This window comes from Rhincodon typus, chromosome 19 (assembly GCF_021869965.1).
Source record: "Rhincodon typus isolate 14 chromosome 19, sRhiTyp1.1, whole genome shotgun sequence".
NCBI classification, from domain to species: domain Eukaryota; kingdom Metazoa; phylum Chordata; class Chondrichthyes; order Orectolobiformes; family Rhincodontidae; genus Rhincodon; species Rhincodon typus.
In genome coordinates, this window is record NC_063350.1 from 12,114,993 (window position 1) to 12,131,689 (window position 16,697).

Here is a 16,697-nt window from a genome sequence, read left to right on the forward strand (position 1 = left end):
GGTGGGGAGGGAAAGATGTCTTTGGTGGTGGGGTCGGATTGCAGATGGTGGAAGTGTCGGAGGATGATGCGTTGGATCCGGAGGTTGGTGGGGTGGTACGTGAGGACGAGGGGGATTCTTTTTTGGTTCTTACTGCGTGGACGGGGTGTGAAGGATGAGGTGCGGGAGACGTGGGAGACACGGTTGAGGGCATTCTCGACCACCGAGGAGGGGAAGTTACGGTCCTTGAAAAACGAGGACAACTGAGATGTACGGGAGTGGAATGCCTCATCCTGGGAGCAGATGCGGCGGAGGCGAAGGAATTGGGAATAGGGGATAGCATTTTTGCAGGAAGGTGGATGGGAGGAGGAGTATTCTAGGTAGCTGTGGGAGTTGGTGGGCTTGAAATGAATATCGGTTTCTAGGTGGTTGGCCGATATGGAGACAGAGAGGTCCAGGAAGGGGAGAGAGGTGTTAGAGATGGTCCAGGTAAACTTAAGGTTGGGGTGGAAGGTGTTAGTGAAGTGTATGAACTGTTCGAGCTCCTCGTGGGAGCACGAGGCGGCGCCGATACAGTCATCAATGTAACGGAGGAAGAGGTGGGGTTTAGGGCCGGTGTAGGTACGGAAGAGGGATTGTTCCACGTAACCTACAAAGAGGCAGGCGTAGCTTGGGCCCATGACCTGATGGGCCAAATGGTCTACTTCAGCTTCTACACCTTACAGTCTCAGTCAAATAGATACAACATTCAGGATAATGGGGAAGAGGACGGATATTGGCACTAAATTAGAATTTCAGAGAGCTGGTGCAGACAATACAGTCTAAATGGCCTCTTCTACACTGTAATGTCTGAAGATGAGGTGTCAACCTGGTGAAGCCACCAAACAGGACTATTTACATGCCAAACAGCGAAAGCAGCAAATGATAGACAGAGCTAAGAGATCCTACAACCAACGGATCAGATCTAAGCTCTGCAGTCCTGCCACATCCAGTCGCGAATGGTGGTGGACAATTAAACAACTCACTGGAGGAGGAGGCTCCACAAATATCCCCATCCTCAATGATGGAAGAGCCCAGCACATCAGTGCAAAAGATAAGGCTGAAGCATTCGCAGCCATCTTCAGCCAAAAGTGCCGAGTGGACGATCCATCTCGGCCTCCTCCAGTGGTCCCCAACATTACAGATACCAGTCCTCAGCCAATTCGATTCACTCCACATGATATCAAGAAACAGTTGGAGACACTGGATACTGCAAAGGCTACGGGACCTAACAACATTCCAGCAATAGTACTGATGACTTGTGCTCCAGAACTTGCCGCTCCCCTAGCCAAGCTGTTCCTGTACAGTTACAACACCAGCATCTACCCAGCAATGTGGAAAATTGCCCAAGTATGTCCTGTACATAAAAAGGAGGACAAATCCAACCTGGCCAATTACCGCCCCATCAGTCTCCTCTCGATCATCAGTAAAGTGATGGAAGGTGTCATCAACAGCGCTATCAAGCAACACCTGCTCAGCAATAACCTGCTCAGTGGTGCCCAGTTTGGGTTCCGCCAGGGCCACTCAGCACCTGACCTCATTACAGGCTTGGTTCAAATATAGACAAAAGAGTTAAATTCCAGAGGTGAGGCGAGAGTGAGAGCCCTTGATATCAAGGCTGCATTCGACCGAGTGTGGCATCAAGGAGTCCTAGCAAAACTGGAATCAATGGGTATCAGGGGACAAACGCTCCGGTGGTTGGAGTCACACCTGACACATCGGAAGATGGTCGTGGTTGTGGGAGGTCTATCATCTCAGCTCCAGGACATCGCTGCAGGAGTTCCTCAGGGTAGTGTCCTAGGCCCAACCATCTTCAGCTGCTTCATCAATGACCTTCCCTCCATCATAAGGTCAGAATTGGGGATGTTCGTCAATGATTGCACATTGTTCAGCACTATTTGTGACTCCTCAGATACTGAAGTAGTCCATGTTCACATGCAACAAGATCTGGAAAATATCCAGGACTGGGCTGACAAGTGGCAAGTGACACTCGCGCCACACAAATGCCAGGCTATGACCATCACCAATAAGAGACAATCTAACCACTGCTCCTTGACATTCAATGGTGTTGACATCACTGAATCCCCCACTATCCCAACATCCTGGGGGTTACCATTGACCAGAAACTCAACTGGACTCACCACATTAAAAGAGTGGCTACAAGAGCAGGCCAGAAGCTGGGAATACTGCGGCGAGTAATCATCTCCTGACTCCTCAAAGCCTGTCCACCATCTACAAGGCACAAAAGTCAGGAGTGTGATGGAATACTCCCCACTTGCCTGGATGAGTGCAGCCCCAACAACACTCAAGAAGCTTGACACCATCCAGGACAAAGCAGCCCGCTTGTCTGGCACTATACCCACAAGCATTCACTCCCTCCACCACCGACACTCAGTAGCAGCAGTGTGTACTATCTACAAGATGCACTGCAGAAATTCACCAAAGATCCTCAGACTGCGCCTTCCAAACCCACAACCACTTCCATCCAGAAGGACAAGGGCAGCAGACACATGGGAACACTACCACCTCCAAGTTCCCTTCCAAGTCACACACTATCCTGACTTGGAAATATATCGCCGTTCCTTCATTGTTGCTGGATCAAAATCCTGGAATTCCCTCCCTAATAAGCATTGTGGGTCAACCTACAGCAGGAGGAATGCAGCGGTTCAAGAAGGCAGCTCACCACCACCTTCTCAAGAGCAACTAGGGATGGGCATGAAATGCTGGCCAGCCAGCGACGCCCAGATCCCATGAAATGAATAGAAAAAAAAACTCTGTGATTTTAGCAGCCTGACCGAGGTTGCCATCCAGCTTAGTGCCATCTCCACAGTACAGGGGACCAGCAGTGCCTTAGGAATTTCAGTGACCTTCTCCACTACATCAGGATAAATGCCCATTTTTCTCTCCGTTACCTCACCCTCACTCTATCTCTGCTCCTGCAATCACCTCCCACCAAGGATCATGCTCTACCATTCTCAGTATTGCCCACAACATCTTCCCTCGTTCTCGGTCAATCACCCCAAACCACAGGACCAGTAACTCTGCAAGGCCTGTGCGCAGTCTCTTCACTTGTTTGAGACATGTCCCTGCCTTCAGAGGAGGTCCTCCAGAGTGAATGGCGAGCTGCAGTCACCAGGAACCCGCTGGGATTCCTATGTTGAGATTTCTCATCGTCTAGCTTGTTTGTTGCAATTGGTAAGATAGGAAGCTGCTTATTAATGAGGCAAGTTGGACCTTTAACGAGGCGTTTAATGAGCAATAATCCTCCTTCATTTGCAACTTGCCAGTGCCTAGCAAGAAAACCACCTCGCCACTGACAGAAGATACAAGATGGGGTGAATTGCTCTTGACAACAAGATGGGCCTTGGCAGGCTGCTTTTCTGATTCCACCATAGCCCTAGTCACTTGGAACCTTGTAAGATTCTACTCTTTGTCTAATAAACAAGGTTACATTCTGACTTATCCAGGATTACCATCAGCTGGGACCAAAATTGAACGACTACTGGCCCCTGCCTGTGCTGCCCACATCCAGTGAAATGTTGAACAAAGAGCAAAGGACTAAGGAAATTCTTGGGCCTAACAATACTATAGTGATATGGCAGGGGGTAGCCACGAAGTTGGAGCTCATCATTGCCACATGTCTGTATGTATAGTAATTAGAAGAAAACTCTTCCTTTAGTTTGATCTTTGATGAATAAATGCAACAAAAGGAGTTTTCTTCGAATTCTCAGGGCTGGAGGAGAAAGGTGCTGAATCGGGATTTTTTGCAGTATTGTTGAGGTATTCTCAAAGAAAGAAGGAAAGTGCTACTTCAGCAAAGAACATGCAGCTGCATGAGTTACTAAACCTGCACTTCGATCAGAATTTAGTAATAAATGTGGATAAAACAATATAAAATGAAATACTGCAATTGCTGGAAATCTAAAATAAAAGCAGGAAACATGAGTCAAGGAGAAACAGAGTTCATGCTTCAGGTTGATGATACTTCATCTTAACTAAGAGTTCTGAGACTAGTGATGAAAAGTCATCGTCCTGAAACTTTAACTCTTTATCTGTCCTTGCAGACACCACCTGAACTGCTGAGCATTTCCAGCATCTTCCTGTTCAAGCAATTCCTGACGCTGAAAGGAACCAAGGTAGGCCATTCGGTCCCTCAAGCACATTCTAGATCTTTGCTGATCTGCATTGTGATCTCATTTACCTGCCTTGGTTCTATCTCCCTTATTGAACAAAAGAAGTGAGGTCTTGTGGCCTAGTTTACAGTGCCTTAGCCTCTTAAGTCAGACAATCCGGGTTCAAGTTCCTTCTTGGCCATTGAAGGAATGTTCATGAAATGAGATTCAATAGAATCAGCCTTCTAAAACATCCCCATGATTGTCCAAAAGAAATAAAAATTGTACGAAGATACAGAACAAATCTATCGATCTCAGTTTTGAAATGTTCAATCTCTATGGCTTTTTGGGGACAGAGTTTCAGGAGGTGATAACCTAGTAGTATTATCATTAGACTAATAATGCAGAGATCCAAATGATGTACTGGGGACCGGGGTTTGAATCCTGCCATGGCAGGAGGTGGAATTTGAGTTCAATTTTAAAAAATCTGGAATTAAGAGTTATTGATTGTTGGAAAATTATGTTGAGGTTGTACAGGTCGTTGGTGAGGCCTCTTCTGGAGAACTGTGTCCAGTTCTGGGCCCCCTGTTATAGGAAGAGTATTATTAAGCTGGAGATTTACCAGGATGTTGCCAGAAATGGAGGGTTTGAGTTATAAGGAGAGACTGGATAGGCTGGGATTTTTTCACTGGACGTAAAAGGTTGAGGGGTGACCTTAAAGAAGCTTATAAAATCATGAGGGGCATAGATAAGGTGAATGGCAGGTGTCTTTTCCCTAGAAGGGGGGATGTCAAGACTAGGGGGCATATTTTTAAGGTAAGAGGGGAAAGATTCTAAAGAGACATGACAGGCATTTTTTTTTTTTTTTTTTTTTACACAGAGAGGGTGGTTTGTGTGTGGAATGAACTTCCAGAGGAAGTGGTGGATGTGAGTACAGTTACAACATTTAAAAGACGTTTGGATAAGTACTTGAATAGGAAATGTTTAGAGGGATATGGGCCAAGTGCAGGCAGGTGGGACTAGTTTAATTTGGGATGATGATCATCATGGACTGGTTGGACCAAACAGTCTGTTTCTGTGCTGTGTGACTCAAAAACACATTTGATTCAATATGTCCTTTAGGGAAAGAAACTGCTGTCCTTACCTAGTCCGGCCTCCATGTGACTTCAGACCCACAGTAATGTGGTTGACTCTTAACCGACCTCTGGGGATGGGCAATAAACGTTGGCTTAGCTAGTGGTGCCCACATCCCGTGAATGAATTAAAAAAAACCATTACTGTTTATGTGAAGGCATGTTTCCTTACTTTTCTCATGAATGGCCTATTTCAAATATTAAGATTGCACCTCCTCGTTGAAGATTCCTTCACTAGATGAAATAGTTTCTCTCTATCAAACCCTTTAACTGTCACAAACACCAAATTCATATTACACCTTATCCTTCTATATTGAAGGAAATACAAACCGATGGTTCAATTTGCTGAAGACCAATTACCAGGCCTTAATTTAGTTAAGGTTACGTTTTCCATGTATATGCCTCGACCTTACCATCCTCCTTCTTGTTTGTCCACATTCTGAATGATGGAGTGTTTGCAGAAGGAGAGCTCATCATCACGCTGCGCCTTATAATCATACATTGCTTTCACTGTACACTGTAACACAAAACCAGTGAGAAGCCACATTATAAACACAGACCACAGACAGGCTGCACATGTCTGTAATATGTAAAAGCTGCGACATGATTGTAGTGAGATCCTTCTCCTGTGCACTGACAATAAACAGAAAGACTGGCTACATTGATCAGATCTAGTTTTTGACTCAATCTTATTACACACCATACCTGTACCAACATTGTCCATTGAGGAAGGAGGTTTGATAGGTAATTTGGCACCTTTGCTAATCATTGTCTAAAAGGGAAATATTAGCTCATATTTCCTGAAATAAGATCTGGGAGGTTGGGATGTTGAGATATAATTCTCAATATCTAAGTTGCTGATGACACAGATGATTTAGTGTCCATTGTTACCAGCATGTGGTGCTGTAACCATCTTCTACATTGAAATAATTACCATCTATTACATATAGAAGGTACAGTGTAAAAAAGGCTATTCAGCCCAACTGGTCCTTGTTCTAGGAGCGCCACTGCCCACGCTTATTCATCTAACCCAATCAGCATGACCTTCTATTCCTTTCTCTCTTCTGTGTTTATCAAGTCTCTCATTAAATGCACTCATCCTAAAATTAGATGGTTAAAAGATGATGTAGTCAAAGTTTTCAAGGCATTAAGGATAACATTGAGGGTGAAGAGAGAAACTGTTTCTGATGGGGCTGTCCTATGAAAAGACATTGGGCAAACTGATAATGCAGCCTCTAGAGTTTCAAACAATGAGGTGAACACACTGAAACTCACAAAATACTGAAATGGATAGACAGGGTAGATACAGGTAAAATGTTTCCCCTGGTTGGAGAGGCTAGACTCAGGGGGCACAATTTAAAAATAAAGATGTCACTAAGGTCTCAGATGAGGAGAATTTTTTTAACTCAGGGTACTGTGCACCTTTGGAATTCTCTACCCCAGAAGGAAGCTCAGTCTTTGAGTATGTTTAAAGTAGAGATTGATAGATTTACGATTACTAGTGGCATATAGGGTTGGGAAAAGGCAGTGAAATTTTCAAACAACCATGATCATTTGAATGGCGAAGCAGGCTGAATGGCCTACTCCTGAGTCTATGCTCCTATGGTAAGGTATTTCATGACAAGGGGGTATAGTCTAGTAATTCAATCCAGATCTTTCAGGAGTGAAATGCACTAAGGGACATGAGGCAAAGGCAAGTATATGGAGGCAAGCTGTAAGCTTTGATGGTGGCATAATGATGTTGTTACTGGATTTAAATTCACAGAGGCCTACACTAATTCATGAATTCAAATCCCATCACAGCAATTAGTGGAACTTAAATTTAATTAACAACTCTGGAATTGCCTTGTTGATAATAAATCAGGAAACCATTGGATTGTTGTGAACAGTGGAGTTAGCTAACTCAGTTGACTTGATTGTGATGATAAATAAAGCCAACAACGCAGGCTCAATCAGCCGAGTGGTTATGGCAGCTGATAGAGCCCTGCTTCCTCACCTTACCCTGTGATTGTGGAGTTTTCCTTCGAACTATACATAACCATTGCCTCTCTCTAATGGACAGACATGCCTATGGTTCTTGTGAACAAAGTCCTTCCCGGGCTACTGTTTAAAAATCCTTCTGGTTCACTAACATCCTTTAGGGAAGGAAATCTGCTGTTCTTACCCAGTCTGGCCTATGTGCAACCCCAGACCAAAGCAATGTCATTGACTCATAACTTTGCTCTGAAATGGTCTAGTAAGTGATGCAATTCAAGGGCAATAAATACTGGTTTTGCCTGTCCTGTTCACATTGAAGGAGGGTTAAAATAAAAAAAAATTGTAGAACAGACTCAAGCAGCTGAGAGACCTTCTCCAATTTCTATCTAGCCTTCATGTGGTTGTGTGTACCACATTCTAACCACTCTGGTGAAAATTTTCCTGAATTCCCAATTGCCTTCATTAGTGACTATTTTTGGCCCCAAGTCCTGATTCCCCCACTATATGTAAGGAGAAACCTTTTCTCTGTGTCTTTTCCAGCTAATCCTCAGCTTTTGTTTTCTAGTGAAATGAACCTCAAGTCTGTTGTCTTGTACACAGCCCTTTCCATCCACAGACCTTATCTTCTGTGATCAAGGTAGCCGCGCAATGTTTGTTTGCGAACATTTGTAATGCAAGCTTCCTACATTTCTGGCACAGGTAGGATGGACTAAACCATCTTCTTCTGTGTTGCATCATTTTATAGTTCACTGAAGAATATTTTATAATTTGTGTTCTTATATAGACAGTAATCTGTCAAACTGGCCAGTAGATGGTGCTGTACCACCTCACCCAACGTCTAACCGTATTTCTCTGTTGCTACGTCAGTAGAAGTCATATCAGATTTGAAGTGTTAATTCTGTTTCCCTGCAGGGATGCTGCCAGATCTGCCAATTTCTTCTTTTCCTTTTTTAAAAAAAAACTTTCTGTTTGTATTTCATAAGAAACAGGAGCTGGAGTTGGTCATTTTACCCATTGAGACTGCTCTGTCAATAAAATCACAGCTGATATGATTATAACCTTAACAGCACTTTCTTGCTCACCTCCATAACTCTTAACTCCCTGGTCAATCAAAGATCTGTCCAAATCAGTTTTGAATACATTCAATGATCCAGCCTCCACTGCTCTGTAGACAGAATTCAAGAGTAATCACCCTTTGACAGAAGAAATTCCTCCTCATCTCTGTCTTAAACGGGAGACCCATTATCTTTACATCTCCCTCATTCTAGATTCCTCCATGAGAGGAAACATTCTTTCAGCATCTACCCTGTCAAGTCCACTCTTGAGCTTGTGGGTTTTCAACAAGATAATCTCTCCATGACAGTAGGAGATTCCTGCATGGGTCCAAAATCTGTGCCAGTAAGTTTCTGATTTTTTAGACTTTGCTCCACAACATTGTGCCTTCAAGGCTGGAATTCTACTCCACTCAACCAGCCTGCTCTCTCCAGCCCGGTTAAGCCCTGCTGTTCCACTTCAGTCCTAATTGTTAGTCGGTTTTTGCATCACCTTTATATCCACCCCAACATTCTCCTGTCAATTGCTTATTTCACAACAGTTCTGGCATTACCAATCCAGCACAGTATAGAGGTTACATGGGGAGACAGCTTTGAGACGTCAGTTGACAGGATAGCCAGACTTTGCTACTGAGATGTTGTGTGGAGAAATGTAGAGGGATAGAAGGAGGGGTGGGGTGACATAAGAGTATGGGACACAGAAGAAGTCTACTGCAAGAGAGAGAGAGAGAGAGAGAGAAAGAGAAAGAGCACACGCAAGACAGAGAGAGAGAGATTAGAAAACATGGCCAGAAATCACACAACACCAGGTTATAGTCGAAAACACAAGCTTTCGGAGCGAAGCCCCTTCGTCAGGTGAAGTGAGAAAGAAGCACACAGAACACAGATTTTATAAGTTAAAGATCAAAGAGTTACACAACTGATGAGGATGTATTAAACAAACCTATGATGCTGTTAAATCTTTAATTTAGAAGGTTTTAATTGATTAATATGTATATGTAAATCCCCAAATTTCTTTCAAGTCACTGCCCTGTGTGTGTGGGTATGTCTGTGTGGTGGGAGGGGGAGACAGAGAGAAAAAGAAAGTGTGTGTGTGTGTGTGTGTGTGTGTGTGTGTGTGTGTGTGTGTGTGTGTGTGTGTGTGTGTGTGTGTGTGTGTGTGTGTGTGTGTGTGTGTACGTGCGAGTTACTCTATGTGTGTGTGAGACTGTACAGTGCGCTGGGGTCACCTGTAGTGCGACATGAAGCCAAGATCCCGGTTGAGGCTGTCCTCATGGGGACTGAACTTGGCTATCGGCCTCTGCTCGGCAACTTTGTGTTTATGTTTATCTCAATGTCCGCCTTGGAGGATGTCTACCTGAAGATCCGAGGCCGAATGTCCTTCACTGCTGAAGTGTTCCCCCACTGGGAGGGAACATTCCTGTCTGGTGATTGTCATGCGGTGTCCATTCATCCGTTGTCATAGAGTCTGCGTGGTCTCACCAAAATTCCATGTCTCGGGGCATCCTTGCCTGCAGTGTATGAGATAGACAATGTTGGCTGAATCATATGAGTATCAGCCGTGTATATGGTGGGTGGTGTTCCCACGTTGATGGTAGTGTCCATGTCGAAGATCTGGCATTTCTTGCAGAAGCTGCCATGACAGGGTTGTGTGGTGCTGTGGTCGATGTTGTCCTGAAGGCTGGGTAGTTTGCTGCGAACAATGGTCTGATTAAGGTTTGGTGGTTGTTTGAGGGATAGAAGTGGAGGTGTGGGGATGATCTTGGTGAGGTGCTGAACGTCGTCATTAACGAATTAAACACTATGAAGAACATGGTGTAGTTTCTCTGCTCCTGGGAAGTACTGGACGACGAAGAGTACCCTATCGGTCGTATCCTGTGTCTGTCTTCTGAGGACGTCATTACGGTTTCTCGCTGTGGCATGTTGTAACTGGTGATCGATGAGCTGAGCATCGTATCCCGTTCCTATGAGGGCGTCCTTCAACATCTTCAGGTGTTGTCGTGTTCCTCCTCATCTGAACAGATTCTGTGTATGCGTAGGTCTTGTCCGTGGGGGATAACTGTTTTAATATGTTTAGGGTGGAAGCTAGAGAAATGTAGCATCTTGAGGTTATCCGTGGGCTTGCAGTAGAGCGAGGTACAGAGATGTCCATCCTTGACGGAGATGTGTATGTCCCAGAATGAGACTGTTTCTAAAGAGTAGTCCGTGGTAAGTCTGATGGTGGGATGAAACTTGTTGATGTCGCTACGTAGTTGTTTCAGTGATTCCTCACCATGAGGTCCAAAGGAAGAAAATGTTGTCAATGTATCTGGTGTATAGCATTGGTTGGAGGGCCTGCACAGCAAAGAAGTCTTTTTCAAACCTATGCATGAAAATGTTGGCATAGTGGGGAGCAAATCTGGTCCCCATGATTGTTCCTTGTGTCTGGATGAAGAACTGGTTGTCGAAGGTGAAGATGTTGTGTTCGAGGATGAAGTGGATGAGTTGTAGGATGGCGTCTGGAAATTGGCAGTTGTTGGTACTGAGTACTGAGGCTGTTGCAGCGATGCCATCGTCGTGGGTGGTGCTGGGGTAGAGTGCCGGAACGTCCATTGTGATGAGGAATGTTTCTGGTTCAACTGGTCCGTGGGAGCTGAGTTTCCGTACGAAATCTACAGTGTTGTGACAGAAGCTGGGGGTTCCTTGTACAATGGGTTTCAAGATGCCCTCGAAATAGCTAGAGAGGTTCTCACACAGGGTCCCACTGCCTGGTACAATGGGATATCCAGGTGTGTTGGCTTTGTGTATCTTTGGAAGACAGTAGAAGTTCCCTACACAGGAAGTACACGGGATGAGACTGCATAGGGTACTCTGGAGGACTGGATCAAAAGTCTTGGCCAGTCTGTTCAGTTGACGGGTGTTATTTGGTCGGATCGGCAGGTAGTTGTCTCACACCTTACATGTATTGCCTGTTCGAAAATGCCACCTCGTCTGTACACTGATAAAACCTTCAGTTCTCTCAGGGAAGTGACTTGAAAGAAATTTGCGGATTTACATATAAATATTAATCAATTAAAACATTCTAACTGATTAAAGATTTAACAGCATCTTAGATTTGTTTAATACATCCTCATAGTTGTGTGACCCTTTGATCTTTTACTTCTAAAATCTGTGTTCTGTGTGCTTCTTTCTCACATCACCTGATGAAGGGGCCTCGCTCCAAAAGCTTGTGTTTTCAAATAAACCTGCTGGACTATAACCTGGTAATAACAAGGTGTAGAGCTGGATGAACACTGCAGGCCAAGCAGCATCAGAGGAGCAGGAAGGCTGATGTTTCGGGCCTAGACCCTTCTTCAGAAATGGGGGAGGGGAAGGGGATTCTGAAATAAATAGGGAGAGAGGAGGAGGTGGATAGAAGATGGATAGAGGAGAAGATACGTGGAGAGGAGACAGACAGGTCAAAGAGGTGGGGATGGAGCCAGTAAAGGTGAGTGTAGGTGGGGAGGCAGGGAGGAGATAGGCCAGTCCAGGGAGGATGGACAGGTCAAGGGGGCGGGATGAGGTTGGTAGGTAGGAAATGGGGGTGGGGCTTGAGGTGGGAGGAGGGGATAGGTGGGAGGAAGGACAGGTTAGGGAGACGGGGACGAGCTGGGCTGGTTTTGGGATGCAGTAGGGGGACCTGTCTGTCTCCTCTCCACCTTTCTTCTCCTCTATCCGCCTCCACCTCTCTCCCTATTTATTTCAGAACCCCCTTCCCCTCCCCCATTTCTGAAGAAGGGTCCAGGCCCGAAACGTCAGCCTTCCTGCTCCTCTGATGCTGCTGTGTTCATCCAGCTCTACACCTTGTTATCTCAGATTCTCCAGCATCTGCAGTTCCTACTATCTTTGGGACTATAACCTGGTGTCGTGTAATTTCAGACCTTGTCCACACCAGTCCAACACCAGCACCTCCACATCAAATAAGGCAGGAGAGATAAAGAAAGAGGGAAGGGAGAGATAGACAAAAAGGATATAGGAAAGAAAAGTTGAGAAGGTGATGGAGAGAGATGGGAGCGACACGTTGTGCAGAGAGAAACAAATGCCGCGTGTGATAAAGGTTTATAATTTAGATTGCTATTTGGAACCCTGGGTTCTAAATGAAAGAACAATGTACGAATTCTAGCTTGATTTGAATTTCTATGTTGTGCGTGTTAAGGGCAAGACACAGATTAAGTTTAGTTTTTGAATTTTGTGAATGGCATGGGGTGTCTGGAAATTTGTTTACACGTATTTTATTGAGGTGGCTAAAACTTAAGGTGAATAGTTCAATACATAAGTGAAAAAGGGCAAAAGGAAAATCTTAGAAAGACGGAAGCAACCAGAAAGTCAGTTAATCTGGCGTCTGTGGGTACCAGATACTGGAAGCTAAAGCGGTAAGACGACTGGTCGGAAAAGTACTCAAAGCTGAGTGAATGGAAAACCCACGTGTTTGCTCTGAAAGTGCTGACAAGTCAATAAAGAATAAAGTTTCAGAAACCAATTACAGCTGTGCTAACTGAACAATGACCTTTAGAGTGGAGACAGGAGACCTTTCACTGAGGTTTCAGTATTGGTAAGGTTTTTACTGAAGGTAAAAAGGTTGAAGTTTATGCTATCTATAGTGTGTTTGTTTCAAATGATTCTTGTATGGCCAAACATAGTTTGCGTGTTTTTCCTTTCATGAGATAAACTTTTACGTCGTTTTGTTCAAGTACATTGGAAGCCTCACGTGAATAATGTTCAGTGACTGAGCATGGCAGCAAACAAATTGTAAACACAGAACTTATTGTCTATCAGGTCAGGTTTCACTCTGGGATCTGATTTGTGCAGTGTTACCATTAGATGGGATCATAACATAAGAAAGGAATATATCAGACAAATGCAAAGAGAATAAAATGATAGAGAAATGAGCAAGATTGACACTGATAAAGAGAAGGGATTGACAGGGTAGATGGGAGAGGGAATATTGTTGGTTCATTTTCACCATAGCTTTGGTGGTGCCTTTGCCATTGTCTTGCTTCTTCCCTGGTTTTCTTCATGCCTTTCTCAGTTCACATCTCAATGTTATCCACCCATCCTATTTTCTTGTTCCTCTTCCATTTCTATCCTTGATTTCTCCTTCAACTGCTAACAGGACAAGGCTATTGGCTCTTTGTTCCCAATGTCTGCACTTGGCCATCTCTCTCTCTCATGCCCTGTAACGGGACTCAACAATCTCAACATCTCAACCTCTCCACCCCTCTCACTGACTCTAACCTCTCCCCCAAGGAATGTGCAGCCCTCTGCTCCAACCCTAACCTCATCATCAAACCCGCAGATAAGGGGGGCACTGTAGTGGTATGGCGCACTGACCTTTACATAGCTGAGGCCAGGCGCCGACTCTCTGAGACCTCTTCCTACTGCCCCCACAATCATGATCCTACCCCTGACGACCAAACCATCATCTCTCAAACCATTCATAACCTCACCCATCTCAGGTGATCTCCCACCTACAGTCTCCAACCTCATCGTTCCCCAACCCTGCACTGCCCTTTTCTATCTCCTTCCCAAAATCCACAAACCTGATTGCCACAGCCAACCCGTTGTCTCTGCCTGCTCCTGCCCCACTGAACTTATCTCCGCTTACCTTGAGTCTGTCACCCCTCCCCCCACCTCGGTCCAGGAACTCCCCACCTACGTCTGGGACACCATCCACGCCCTCTACCTCCTCCAAGACTTCCAATTCCCTGGCCCCCAACACCTCATCTTCACGATAGACATCCAATCCCTATACACTTGCATTCCCCACGCAAATGGCCTAAAAGCCCTCCACGTCTTCCTGTCCCGCAGGCCCGACCAGTCCCCCTCCACTGACACACTCATCTGCTTAACTGAACTCGTCCTTACCCTTAACAACTTCTCCTTTAACTCCTCCCACTTCCTACAGACTAAAGGACTGGTCATGGCCACCCGCATGGTCCCAAGCTATGCCTGCCTCTTTATAGGATACATGGAACAGTGCCTTTTCTGCTGTTACACTGGCACTATCCCGCACCTCTTTCTCCACTACATCGATGACCGTATTGGCGTTGCCTCGTGCTTCCATGAGGAGCTTGAACAGTTCATCAACTTTACTAACACCTTTCACCCCAACCTCAAATTCACTTGGACCATCTCTGATCCCTCCCTCTCCTTCCTGGACCTCTCTGTATCCATCTCCGGTGACCGCCTCAAAACTGACATCAATTTCAAGACCCACCGACTCCCACAGCTACCTAGGCTACACCTCCTCTCACTCACCTTCCTGCAAGAATGCGATCCCCTACTCCCAATTCCTCCGCCTCTGCCGCGGCTGCACCCAAGATGGAGTGTTCCATTCCTGAACATCCCAGATATCCTTTTATTTCAAGGACCGTAACATCCCCCCTACCCGGTGATCAAAAATGTCCTCAAACACATCTCTTGTGATTCCTGCACCTCTTCCCTCACATCCCCTCCCCCCAACTAAAAGAAAGACAGAATCCCCCTTGTCCTCACATATCACCCCACCAACCTCCATATTCAACGTATCACTCTCCGCCACTTCAGCCACCTACAATCCGACTGCACAACCAAAAATATATTTCCCTCCCCACCTGTATCTGCCTTTCATTGGGACCACTCTCTCCGCGACTCCCTCATCCACTCCACACTGCCCACTAACCCCACCACACCCTGCAACCGCAGGAAGTGTGACACCCGCCCCTACACCTCCCCTCTCCCCTCCATCCAAGGTACCCAGCAAACCTTCCACATTAGACAGCGGTTCACCTGCACGTCCATCAACGTGGTCTACTGCATCCACTGCTCCCAATGTGGCCTCCTCTACATCGGTGAGACCAAGTGTAGACACAGAGACTGTTTTTTGGAGCTTCTGCGCTCTATATGCGACAAACGACAACACCTTCCAGTTGCCAACCATTTTAACTCCCTCTCCTACACGCATTTATTTTAAATTTTATTTTTAATCAAACTGCTTAGACATATTATGACACATATCTGGGGCAGGTGTGCCTTGAACCTCGACCTTCTAACCCAGAGGTAGAGACATTACTCTGCATCACAAGAGCCCTTTTATAGATATTTTCTAATCAATCTGTTCAGAGATGTTATGTCACATCTCTGGAGCTGGGAGAAGTTGAATATAGGGCACCTGGCACAGAGATGGGCACACCACCACACTGCCACCACAGATCATTAACAGCCTTTATACACGCAGTCAAGTTCTCATCTAATTATTCCCTAACTAACATATCACATAATTAACCATCATCTACTCCCTAGTTCCATTCAGTCTCAGGCACCTTTCTCATTTCCTGCACTCGGTGGAAGATTGCCTGGCTATGTCCTTAAAGCAAAGGATATGTAAGTGGCCCATTGTGAAACCTAACCCAGACTCCTCCCAATGATCATTAAATGATCAAAGAAGTTGTCAACAATTCCATCAAGCAAGAATTCCTCATCAATAACCTGCTGACACTCAGTTCCTCACCTTTTCCCAGCTTTTATCCAAATATGGAAAAGAGACTTGAGTGCCAGAGGCAGGAGTAGTTGCCCATTTATCCCACCAAGGAGGCCAGCAAAACTGAGATCAATTGGAACTGAAGTGAAAACTTTTTCAGGATGAAGGTCACTTCTGACAAAATAAGATGTTTCTGGCTGTCACAGAATGTCACAGCACCAGGACATTACTATAGGAGGATCCTTAGGAACTGGTCTCAACCCAGCTAACTGCAGCTGCTTCAGCAATGACCTTCCCTCCATTACACGTTCTGTAATGGGGTTTTTTGCTGATGGTTTCTCAATGTTCACCTCCATACATAACTCCTCTGAGAACAATACAGTGCACAATGGCTTACATTGCCAGACTTCAGCTGACAAGTAGAGATATTTGTGCCATAAAAGTGCCAAGTAATGAGCAACTCAAATAAGAGAAAGCTCAGCTTTCTCACCATGACCTTCAAAGGCATCAGCATTGTCGATTCCCCACCATCAAGATCCTGGGAATGGGGAGGGAAGGTCACCGTCAACCAGCATCTTAACAACATCATATCTACAATAATAGATCCGAGGAAGGATAATCCGTAATAGATTGCTCACCTCACCACTTAAAACCTTCTCCAGATCCACAAGGCACAAGTCATATGTGTAATGCAAAACTCCCTGCTACTCAAGCTGATCAGAACTATAGCAACATTTAAGTAGCTCAATGTCCAGCATAGTGCAGTTCACTTGTATTGGTGACTATGTAACTATTGTCAATAGTTATAAAAACCCATCTGGCTCAATAATGTAGTTCAAGGAAGGAGATCTGCCATCCTTATCTGGTCTGGTCTACATGTGACTCCAACCCAAAGGGGCGGCATGGTGACTCAGTGGTTAGCACTGCT

The 16,697-nt window shown here is 45.3% G+C and overlaps 1 protein-coding gene across 1 annotated transcript in view; it reads right to left on the minus strand.

Annotated features, from left to right (window-relative positions):
* Nucleotides 1-16,697, minus strand: part of LOC109939029 (phospholipase C, gamma 1) — a 149,389-nt gene that overhangs the window by 25,303 nt on the left and 107,389 nt on the right. Inside the window, exons 21-22 of the mRNA XM_048608540.1 lie at nt 5,677-5,780; nt 3,044-3,308 (exon numbers count right to left, since the gene is read on the minus strand). Of these exons, the coding sequence (XP_048464497.1) occupies nt 3,044-3,308; nt 5,677-5,780 (369 nt within the window). The remainder of the gene's footprint in view (nt 1-3,043; nt 3,309-5,676; nt 5,781-16,697) is intronic.